Genomic DNA, 12,652 nt, shown 5'->3' on the forward strand with positions numbered 1-12,652 from the left:
CAGCAAAACTGAGTATCATGCTCCAAGGCAAAATATGGATTTTAAATAAAATAGAGGACTTTCAAGCTTTCTCAGTGAAAAGACCAGAGCTGAATAGCAAATTTGACTTTTAAACACAAGAATCAAGAGAAGCATGAGAAGGTAAACAAGAAAGAGAAATCATAAGGGACTTACTAAAGTTGAACTGTTTTGTTTACATTTCTACATGGAAAGATGATGTGTACAATTCATGAGATCTCAGTATTAAGCTGAAGGGAATATACATACATACATACATATATATGTGTGTGTATATATATATATTTAGACAGAGGGCATAGGGTGAGTTGAATATGAAGGGATGATATCTAAAAAAATAAAATCAAATTAAGGGATGAGAGAGGAATATATTGAGAAAGGGAGAAAGGGAGAGATAGAATGGGGTAAATTATCTCACATAAAAGTGGTAAGAAAAAGCAGTTCTGTAGGAAGGGAAGAGAGGTCAGGTGAGGGGGAATGAGTGAATCTTGCTCTCATTGAATTTGACCTGAGGAGGGAATAACATACACACTCAATTGGGTATCTTACCCCACAGGAAAGAAGGAGGAAGGAGATAAAAAGGGGGAATGATAGAAGGGAGGGTAGATAAGGGGATGAAGTAATCAAAAGCAAACACTTTTGAAAAGGGACAGGGTCAAGGGAGAAAATTGAATAAAGGGGGATAGGATAGGAAGGAACAAAATAGTCTTTCACAACATGAGTATTGTGGAAGGGTTTTGCATAATGATACATATGTGGCCTATGTTGAATTTCTTGTCTTCTAAGGGAGGGTGGGTGGGGAGGGAAGAGGGAAGAGAATTTGGAACTCAAAGTTTTAAAAGCAGATGTTCAAAAAAAAAAGTTTCTGCATGCAACTAGAAAATAAGATATACAGGCAATGGGGCATAAAAATCTATCTTGCCCTACAAGAAAGTAAGGGAAAAGGGGGTGGGGGAGTGGGATAACAGAATGGAGGGCTGACTGGGGACTGTGGCAATCAGAATATATGCCATCTTGGGGTGGGGGAGGGTAGAAATGGGGAGAAAATTTGTAATTCAAATTCTTGTGAAAATCAATGCTGAAAACTAAAAAATATTAAATAAATAAATAATTTTTTTGAAAAAAAGAATGAAGGACAGCAACCAATCAAACATACTTACACACACATACCATATAAGTGTATATACACACAATTGGTTGGTTTGTTGTCCTCTAAAACTGAGTTGCGGAAGATTAACCAATCTGTGTCCAATTGCATAGGTTATAACCTGGGTCCTTGAATGTAAAATAAAAAATTATAATGGTATTTCAACAAAATTCATTTCTTTTGTGGTACTACATATTTTAATTTACTAATTAAAAAAAACATTCTATGAAGGGCCTCATAGGCTTCACCAGACTACCAAAAAGGGCTCATGACACAAGAAAGGTTAAGAAACCCTGGTATAGCCATACCAGATATTAAATTATAATATAAAGCAGCAGTCATCAAAACTACTTGGTACTGGCTAAGAAATAGAGTGGTGGATCAGTGGAATAGGTTAGGTACACAAGATGCAGTAGTAAATGACGATAGCAATTTGATAAACCCAAAGAGTCCAGCTTCTGGGTTAAGAATTCACTATTTCATAAAAACTGCTGGGAAAACTAGAAAATAGTATGGCAGAAACTGGGCATAGTCCAATATCTTACACTGCATGCCAAAATAAAGTCAAAATGGGTTCAGGATTTAGGAATAAATGCTGACACTTTAAGCAATTTGGGAGACCAAGGAGTAGTTTACCTGTCAGATCTATGGAGAAGGGAAGAATTCATGACCAAACAAGAGACAGAGAACATTACAAAATGCAAAATGGATAATTTTGATTATGTTCAACTGAAAAGTTTTTGTACAAACAAATATTAGGAGGGAAGTAGAAAAGTGGAAAAGAATCTTTGCAACCAGTGTCTCTGACAAAGGCCTCATATCTAAAATATACAGGGAACTGAGCCAAATTTATTAGAATACAAGTCATTCCTCAATTGAGAAATATTCAAAGTAAATGAGCAGGTAGTTTTCAGAGGAAGAAATTAAAGATACCTATAGGCATTTTCTCTCCTTTGGAACTCAAAAAGTTGTGGAATTGAATGTTGTAAACTAAAAATAAAAAATAAATTAAAAAAAAGAAACTCTGGTGAACCAAAAAATTTATTTTGTAGAACTAGAAAAAATAATAACAAAATTCATCTGGAACGTCAAAAATATCAAGAGAATTAATGAAAAGAAATGCAAGGGAAGGTGGCCTAGCTATACCAGATCTAAAACTGTTTTATAAAGCAGCAATCATTGAACCTATTTGGTACTGGTTAAAAAATAGAATGATGGATCAGTGGAATGAGTTACATACATAAGACACAGTAATAAATGACTATAGTAAATTTTTGTTTGATAAACCCAAAGACTCCAGGTTCTGGGATAAGAACTTTCTATCTCACAAAAACTGCTGGGAAAATTGGAAAATAGTATGGCAGAAACTAAGCACAGACCAGCATCCTATAGCATAATCCAAGATAAGGTCAAAATGGGTACATGGTTTAGATATAAAAGGTAATATCATAAGCAAATTAGAAGAGCAAGGAATAGTTTACCTGTCAGAACTAAGGAGAAGGAAAGCATTTATGACCAAACAGGAGAGAGGACACATTATGAAATGTAATATGGATAATTTTGATTACACTAAATTAAAAAGGTTTTGCACAAACAAAGCCAATGCAGCTGAGATTTGAAGGGAAGCAGAAAGCTGGGGAACAACTTTTTTACAGCCAGTATATCTGATAAAGTCCTCATTTCTAAAATATATAGAGAGCTGAATTAAATTTATAAGAATACAAGTCATTACCCAATTGATAAATGGTCAAAAAATATGAACAGGCAGTTTTCAGATGAAAAACTAAAGCTATCTATAGTCATATGGAAAATGCTCTAAATCATTATTGATTATAGAAATGTGAATTAAGACAACTCTGAGGTACCACCTCACCCCTATCAGATTGGCTAATATGACAAAAAGGAAGAAATGATAAACGTTGGAGAAGATGTGGGAAAATTGGAACACTAATGCATTGTTGGTGGAGGTGTGAACTGATCCAACTACTCTGGAGAGCAAATTGGAACTATATCCAAAGGGCTATAAAACTGAGCATACCCTTTGATCCACCAACACCACTACTAGGTCTGTATCCGAAAGAGATCATAAAAAGGGAAAAGAATCAACATGTACAAAAATACTTATAGCAGAAATTTTTGTGGGGGCTAAGAATTGGAAATTGAGGGGATAATGGCTGAACAAGCTGTAGTATATGAATGTAACAGAATACTGTTGTTCTTTAAGAAATGATGAGCAAGTAGATTTCGGAAAAACCTGGAAAGACTTCCATGAACTGATGCTGAATGAAGTGAGCAGAACCAGGAGCACATTGTACACAGTAACAACAATTACCAGCTCTGATAGACTTTACTCTTCTCAGCAACACAATGATCTAAGACAATTCCATCTTAAGATGGCATATGCTATCTACATCCAAAGGAAGAACTATGGATTCTGAATGCATATTGAAACATACTATTTTCTCTTTTATTTCTTTCTCTTGGTTTTTTCTATTTTACTCTGACTCTTCTTTCACAACACTTCCACTAATGTGGAAACACATTTAATATGACTGTACACATATAGCCTATATCAGATTGCATGCCTTCTATCTTGGGGGGGGAGGAGAAAAAAAATTGAAACTCAAATCTTATAAAAGTGAATATTAAAATTAAAAAATATTTAAAACGAGAGAGAGAGAGAGAGAGAGAGAGAGAGAGAGAGAGAGAGAGAGAGAGAGAGGCAGAGAGGAGGGAGGGAAGTGGAGGAGAAGAGAGGGGAGGGGAGGAGAGGGGGAGAGGGCAGGGGAAGGGAGGGGAGGGGAGAGGAGAGGGGAGGGGAGAGGGAGGAAAGAAGAAAGGAAGGAAGCAAGGAAGGAAGGAAGGAAGGAAGGAAGGAAGGAAGGAAGGAAGGAAACCAGATACTACTTAAGGTATAAAAATAAGGAGCTATTGGGCATTGAAGAGAAGAGTGCAATAAGAATAAGGCTCAATGATCATGGTACCGTATTCAAAGTGTCTTTCCCTTTCTGCCACCAAACACTGAGTCCCTTTACACAGAAACCTATTTCATAAGGGTATTTGTACATAACAATTCTTCCAAATATCAAAGACCAAATTTAGTGACCAAGTCTATAGACCACTTGTCTCCAAATTTTTTTTATTTCACATCCTTATCAGTAAAACCTTTTAGCACATACACCTAATATGTGTACATTGATTTATTCATAAACTATATGTCTGTATTTCTCTACTAATAATTATGTACATTATAAAATGTGCACAAAATAGAAATTTTAAAAAGATGAGATAAAAATGATACAATATTTGATCCCAGATCCAATTGGAGCCAACAGAGTTTGTTGAATTGCAGAGTGACATGTTCAAATCAGCACTGAAATACAGTCACTTTGACAGCTATATGGACAATGGATTGGAGTGGAGAAAGACCAGTTGGGAAGCTATGCAATTCCAGGGAAGAGGTGATGGGGACCTGAAAGTGTGTGTGGAAAATAAACGTGTGAGTGGAGAAAAGCAGACATTATGGGAAAGACATGGAAGTAGAAATAAGATCTGACAACTGATTGAATATTTGGGGTGAGAGAGAGTGAGGGACAGATGATATGAAGGTTATGCCCAAAATGACACTAAAAATGATAATCTTGCTAACTGAAAAGATTGCAGTGTCCTTAATAGCAATTGGAAAGTCTGCAAGAAGGGTGGGTTTGGGAGAAAAGCTGTTGGAATGAGATCCATGATCTGTTCCAACCTGTTGCTGATCATCCTGGGAGACTCACTCTTTTCTGACCCAAACTGAAAATTGGAGAAGAAGAATCTCCTATCTGTCACTGGACAGGAAGAAAGAATCAGCCCTCTGTAGGGTGTTGACAGCAGCCAGCCATAAGGTGATCTGGAGGAACCAAGGATGGCTATGATGGGAGGGGGTAGGGCAGAGGTTTACCTAATGGCACCTGTGCAGCTGGTACTATAGGTGTCTGGGTAGCAGTTTGGTTATAATTGCTCTAAGAAGCTGAAGTTCTGCTTGGAAGGAAGGAGCTTGGTAGCTTTCACAGCAAAGGGAAAGGGCAAAGTGAGGGGATCTTGAGAGATAAGCATAAGTGCGGTTGTGTTGGTGGGCTCTAAATTTGGCTACGACAGAGGGGATAAGATGCAATCCATATTCCCATCCTGCTTAGCTCATCACTTATTCCTTGGAATCATGTCACTGACCCCATGTGGTCAAGCACTGTTCTGGAATGGGGCCTCAGTCCCTATTTTAAAGACTGCAATTAATGACATCCATGACATCCAGACATCAGCTTCCCATGACACTGATGTCCAGGAATTAAAGAGATAAAAGGCTAATATTAGTGGTCTAAGCTAACCCAAGAAGAAGGAAAATCTTGGTCTGCTGTACCTTTTAGACCCAATTAGATGAATGATTTGAAAAAATGGACTCAATATTAAGAGTAAGGATTCATGGTTAAGCAACAAAACCATTTTGTGCTGATGAATCACATCTTAGCATCCATCTTTCCAAAACAAAGCTAATCATGCATCCATGATAGTCACATTTTTACTATGCCCAGACTAAACTTTTCTCCATATCCCTTAAGCTTGGAAGAGCTGAATCTTAGAACGTCAGAGATATGAGGACATCATAGAGATCATCCAAGTCTTCTGCTGCTCATAAACCAGAATATTTCCTTTTGACAGTAGGATATAATTTCCTCAAGGGCTGGGCTTGTTTCATTTTTGTCTTTGTACTCCCCAGTACCTAGCAGGTTTCATGTTACCTTGCACGTACTGATAACTCAAATGCTTGCTGTTTTTATTGAATTAGCTGGTAAATTCTAGTTCCCTGAAGTCATGAAGTCTGGTCACCCTCAGGGATTTTGGTGTAAGATACATAATTTTGTTACACTAGTTCTTAATAGCTCATCTCTCCAGGTGTATGCCTGCCTAGCTCTTCCACAGATCCCTCTGGGTAAAGGCTCTTAAAGATAAAAGATTAATAAGTCCCAAACTAGATCATTTAAACTTTTGTTGAGGCTTTTATAAAATTAACTTTTCTTCCATTGGCTTCCTAAAAAGTCAGTTTACCAATCGGTGTCCGTCACCCCTCCAAAACTCTAAGTTTCAGATCATCATTGATAGAAAAAGTCCCCCACCCATAACTTCCTACACTGATGGGATCATAGATATGTCACACACACACACACACACACACACACACACACACACACATACACACACACACAAACACACATCTTTGATGTCCAAAAAGTTCTCTGCCCACTCCTCTCAAAAAGAAGAAAAAAAGCAGATATAGAAAATATTTGTTATATTAATACAATATAATTAATATAATATAATAATATTACAAGTCCATTGGACTTGTAATTTTCAGGGAGGGAGTGGACTCATCAGTGTATGGAATGCCCATTTTAGAAACTCCCTTCATAGATGCAGGTCATCAATTTCTCTGTTACTGAGAATTGTAAGGAGGTTCCTAGGGGCAATTAGAGTTAAGTAATGATAATAATAAAAATAAAAATTAATAATAGCATTTATATAGTGCTTTAAGGTTTGTAAAGCACATTGCAATATTGTCTCATTTAATCCTCAAAACAACCTTGGGAAGTAGGTACAGTTACTATCCCCATTTTAAAGATGAGGAACCTGAGGCAAACAGAGGTTAAGTGACTTGCCTAAGGTCACGCAGCTAGTGAAAGTCTGAGGTCAGATTTGAACTTAGGTCTTGCTGATTCCAGGTCTAGTACTCTATCTACTATACCACCTACCTGCCTAGTATATGATATAACATGACAAGCCAATATAATAATTTTATATGGCATAATATCATATAATATCATATAATATCATATGACTATCATTTCTACAGCACTTTAAATTTTGTAAAGTTCTTTAAAAGCACATCCTTATGTTGTTGTTCATTCAGTCATGTCAGACTCTTGATGACTCCATGGACCATAGCATGCCAATATCATCCACGGGTTCCCCTGGCAAAGATTCTGCAGTGGTTTGCCCTTTACTTCTCTAGCATATATCCTATTAAATCCTCACAATAACCCTATGTGGAGATGTTATTATTATCCCCAATTAATAGATATGGAAAGAGGGTGTGCCTTGCTCATGGTCACACAGCTATTGTGTGTCAGTTGGGGCTTTAGCTCAAGTTTTCCTGATTCCAAGGCTGGCCTGCTCTCTACTACACCATACTCGTATAAGCCCCTTCCTGAGTTTTTAACTTAATAGTGACAATTCACAACCTCAAGGCTTCCTCTACCCCAACTTCCAGGACTTCTCTTATAACCTTCTCTGATTGGCTGAAACAGGATATTCTCTTAGAGAAGAGGGTCTGGGACCCTGGTGTCACTGGTGCATTCAGGGATATCTATCAACCATAGTGCATATGCTCACAGTAAATTTTAAAGAGTTAATGTTGAATAATAGTAACCTCCTCTGAAGGTAAAACAGCACCCCACCCCCACCCTATGAGCAGAGCCCAGATTCTGCTTACACTGGGGCTGTGCATCCAGTGAACACTAATAGACACTGATGAGGAGGACGAGGAGGAGGATACTGTTGACGATGAATCCTAATTGTAAACCAAATACAATCGACTTTCAAAGCTTTCTTAACAGTTTTATTAATAGCTCAACTGCTGTCTCAGAAGCAAACTGTTTAAGACCAAAATAAGGAAGAGCTATTAAGCACTGTGTAAACAGCAGCTGAGAAAGCCATATAAAAGGTACACCAAAAAGGAGACACTTAAATTTGAGAAACTTCTCTTTGCCAGAAACCTCCGGACACCATGGCCTGCTGCAACACCTGCTCCACCAGCTTCTGTGGCTTCCCCAGCTGCTCTACCGGGGGGAACTGTGGATCTAACTGCTGCCAAGACAGCTGTGGGAGCAGCTGCTGCCAACAGGGTGGCTGCGGCATCTGCTCCGGGATCAGTTCCGGGATCAGCTCTGGGATCGGCTCTGGGATCAGCTGTGGATCCAACTGTGAGACCACCTGCAGGACCAGATGTTATGTACCTGAGTGCTGTGGGGGTGATAGCTGTCGCACCAGGTGGTGCCGCCCAGACTGCAGGGTTGAGGGTACTTGCCTGCCACCTTGCTGTGTGGTCAGCTGCACTCCCTCATCTTGCTGCCAGCTCCACCATGCCCAGGCTTCTTGCTGCCGCCCATCCTACTGTGGCCAGTCTTGCTGCCGTCCAGCCTGCTGCTGCTACTGCTGTGAGCCCAGTACCTGCTGTTAGCCTACCTGTTAAAAACCAGGATGTCAACTCCTAGCTCATGGGGCACACCGTGGCTTTGAACTGATCACTTTCTCACCCAGTGCTGCAACTTTTGACTCTTTGTCCCAGGGCTCCCAAGAAGATTGCTTTAGGCTACATGGCAGAGCTCAGCTTCTTTCCCCAGAGGAAAAAAAAATGATATGGCCCAAGACACAGAAAAAGGTCTATGTGTGATACAAGAGTGTGAAGGTTGCTGTTGGTACCGGAGAATCTAGGTTTAAATATTGCCTCAGTCCCTTAGTGGCTGTATGACTGACTGAGCCTCAGTATTTTTTCATCCACAAAAGGAGTGGGATGGCCTCTGAGGTCCCATCCACCTTTACCTCTAGCTCTGTGATCCTATGGTCTTTTTAGCAAAAACTTCTTGTTGCTCACCAACATCCCCTTCCTAAGGATCCCACAGACAATTTCTTCTTTTCAGAGGTATCTACCTTCAGAACATCTCTTTTACAAGTCACTGTTCCTCCCCTGGACTATCAAATCTCAGTTTACCTTGAAAAGAAGGAAAAATAATCCAGTCAAAATAAATTATATAATTTCTGGCAGATATTTTTTCCCTTTTTTCTCATTGTTCAACGGACATTAGACATAGATTTCATGGAAAGCTAGAATCAATCCTACATATATTCCTTATGTGTCTAATGTATATACACAAGGTATAGGTGATAGGTGGGACTCTAACCCAGGGCTTCCTGGATCCAAGATCAGTTCTCTTATCCACTATGCCACAGGTTCTTCTCAGAGGTAAAGAACTATGACCTATTCTGAATTCTCTGAACGAGTCCCATGATAGAATATCAGTAAATGAATAATGTAAAAAGCTATTTTATATAGCTAATATAGGCTAAGGATAGTAAGATGAAATAAGACCAGGTCCCTGACCTCATGGAGCTTACAATCAGGTAAAGATAAAATGGGAACACAGATTATCTATAGAACAAAATGAGAAGAGATTTTGTAGTTGTTCAGTCATTTTCAACTCTTCATGGCCCCATTTGTGGTTTGCATGGCAAAGATACTAGAGCGGTTCACCATTCTTTCTCCAGTTCATTTTACAGACTAGGAAACAGGCAAACAGGGTAAGCGACTTGCCCAGGGTCACACAGCTAGTAAGTGTCTGAGGCCAGATTTGAACTCAGGAAGATGAATCTTCCTGATTTCAGGCTTGGTACTCTATCCACTGTAGCAATATAGCCTTAGACACAGTCACTTAATGTCTTTTGTAACCAGTAAAATGAGATAATGGTTCCAGTAGCATTTATCTCATAGCAATATTATAAAGATTAAATGAGATCACTTAAAAAGGCTTTGCAAACCTTAAGCTACTATAGAAATGTCATCCATTATTATTTTATTAGGTTTTTTCCCCCGAATATTTTTCTCCTAATAGATTCTCTTTAAGGAAATAAAAGGATAGGGACTAGTCTTGTGATTTTATGGGTAGAGGGAACTCATGGATAAAGAAACAGCCTCTGTCAATAGCAGATCAGATGAAGCTGCTTTTTCTATCAACAGCAAATCAGCACCTTCTCTGCAACTTACACCCCTGACAGGTCAAATGACTTACTCAGGATCACACAGCTAATATGTCTGAGGCAGGACCTGAACCCAAGTGCTATGATTCTAAAGCCAGTTCTCTCTCCACTATGCCACTATTTTCTCTCAAAGAAAAGGAAACATAACCAATTCCAAATTCTTTAGTTTAGTCCCTTGTTAGAACATCAGTAAATGAACATGGTAAAAAAGGATTCTGTTAGTGCCTCACCATATAACTCAAGGAGGTCAGAAATAGAAAGATCCCATATACACAAAAATGTTTATACCAGCATTTTTTGTCATTTAAAGAATTAGAAATAAAGTAAACGTCCATTGATGAGGAATGATCAAAAAAAATTGTGATACATGGATATAATGAAACATTACTGGACCATAAGAAAACAATAATGAAAGTAATGCAGAGAAGCACAGGATATTGTGCATTGATGCAAATTGAAGTAAATAGAACCAGGAGGACAATATACAGTGTGCTCCTAAAGCTTAAAACTGCACTAAAACTTTTGGAACACCCTATACATAATGACTTCAGCAATGCAAAAGGAAACAACAAACTGCAACAAGAATACAAAACTGAATGTGGGAGGAGGAAAGAGCACCTGGGTTCGAATCCTACCTTGAATATTTACTACTTGTGTTACTTTGAATAAATCACTTAATCTCCCCTGAATCTCAGTTTCCTCATCTATAAAATGAAAGGGTTGTACTGTATGACCTTACAGGTTCATTTCTTGTGGATCATTCCATTGGTTATAATTCTTCTTTGCAACATGACTACTGTGCAAATATAAAGCCTATATCAGATTGCATGCTATCCGGGGTGGGGGGGAAGAAAATTTAAAACTCAAAAGTTTATGGAACTGAATGTTGTAAACTAAAAATAAATAAATTATTTTTTAAAAAAGAAATTAAGCTGAACTGATTCACAAATCAGGTACCGATTGACAACCAAAAGCCTGAAGAGAGCTTTAAGAATCATATAACTTTGGGAAGCTGAAAGTAGAGAAAGATATACTTCTGGAATTTCATATGCCATGGTATTTATTCCATCATATTTCAATATCAATATTACATTTTCTCTGACTGTGATGGAATACTACTCTTCTGTAAGAAAAGATGAGCAGGCTGATTTTAGAAAGACTTGCATCAAATAATGAATAATGATATAAGCAGAACCAAGAGAACATTGTACATAATAACAGCAAAATTGTTTGAAGATTGAACAACTAAGCTATTCTGAACATTGCAAATACTCAAATGAACTACAAAGGCCCTATGAAGGAAGATGTTATTCACCCCCAGAAAAAAAAGAAAACCTGATAAATAGAAGTATGCATAATACCGTTTTATATAATATATTTACACATAAGTACATATATGTGTATGTATATATACGTGTGTGTATGTGTGAAATGGTAGTTTTCTCTAATACAGGGTGGTAAGGGAGAGAGAGAGAGTCAGAACTTTAAATGTAGCAAAATTAAGTAAAATTAAATTTAAAATATTGCATTTTCTCAGATGCTTGTGCAGTCCTTAAGACAGTTCTTCTGGGTAGGACAAAAAAATGTAGAAAATGCTCATATAAATGTTGTCATAAGACAGACATGGCAAAAAAAAAAGGACTACCAGTACTGGATAGTGGATAAAAAGCTTACTTTGAGTTTAGATTCTGCCTAGAAATGATTTCTTCCAGGTTGTAGTATGGGTGGCTGGATCATATAGGGTCAACAGAAGCACAGAGCTCAATGAGGGAGATGAGACACTAAGGGGATATGAACTCCCTGGGCAGAGGGGAAATAGTATGGTCACAGGACATTGGGGATGGGACTACATGAGGCAACAAGAATGCATTACACAGAACAGGCTGAAAAGGTTCCTGAATCACTGTGAAAAGAAAGTGACCACCCCTGGTTAGCAGACAAAGCTCCAATCTCTTTCTGGCACGCAGTACTCGATCTCCCAGATCTGAACATTTTCACTGGCTGTCCCCCATGGCTGGAACTCTCTCCCTCTTCATCTCTACCTACTAGTTTTCTTAGCATCCTTTATATCTCAGCTAAAGCCTCACCTTCAACAACAAGCTTTTCCTGGTCCTCCTTAACCATTGTGCCTTCCTCCTGAGTCTGCCCCCAATTTATCCTGTCTATATCTTGTTTTTATATAGTTGTTTGCATATTGTCTCCTTCCTTAGACTGTGAGCTCTGTGACAACAGGGGCTATTTGGGCCTTGCTTTGTGTCCTCAGCTCTTAACACAGTGCCTGGAATATAATAATTTGTTGTTTGGGCTTTCATTTGTGTCTGACTCTTCATGACCTCATGGACCACAGCACGCCAGGCTCTTCTATTCTCCACTATCTGCCAAAGTCTGTCCAAGCTCATAATATAGTAAGTAGTTAATAAATACTAGTTGACTGACTCACAGTGACCCCGGGAGTTACAACTATTCACTGACATACTAACTCTGTGACCATGGGTAAGTCACTTAACTCTGAGTGCCCCCAGACAACTCTCTTGAAAATGTAAATTACACTATGCCCAGAGGGCTCTAAAACTGTGCATACCCTTTGATCCAGCACTACCACTGCTAGGTCTATATCCCAAAGACATCAAAAAAAGGGAGAAA

The 12,652-nt window shown here is 38.5% G+C and overlaps 1 protein-coding gene across 1 annotated transcript; it reads left to right on the forward strand.

Moving 5' to 3' along the window:
• The first annotated feature begins 7,982 nt into the window (after positions 1-7,982).
• On the forward strand, positions 7,983-8,435 carry LOC118848891 (keratin-associated protein 9-3-like). The gene has a single exon (XM_036757936.1). It carries the CDS (start codon positions 7,983-7,985, stop codon positions 8,433-8,435), a length of 453 nt encoding a protein of 150 aa, XP_036613831.1.
• The last annotated feature ends 4,217 nt before the right edge of the window (positions 8,436-12,652 follow it).

The sequence above is a fragment of the Trichosurus vulpecula genome, chromosome 4, assembly GCF_011100635.1.
Source record: "Trichosurus vulpecula isolate mTriVul1 chromosome 4, mTriVul1.pri, whole genome shotgun sequence".
Classification (NCBI taxonomy): Eukaryota; Metazoa; Chordata; class Mammalia; order Diprotodontia; family Phalangeridae; genus Trichosurus; species Trichosurus vulpecula.

What these genes read in the sequence shown, in the direction of transcription:
- LOC118848891 (XM_036757936.1), top strand. Translation starts at nt 7,983, where the DNA reads ATGGCCTGCTGCAACACCTGCTCCACCAGCTTCTGTGGCTTCCCCAGC.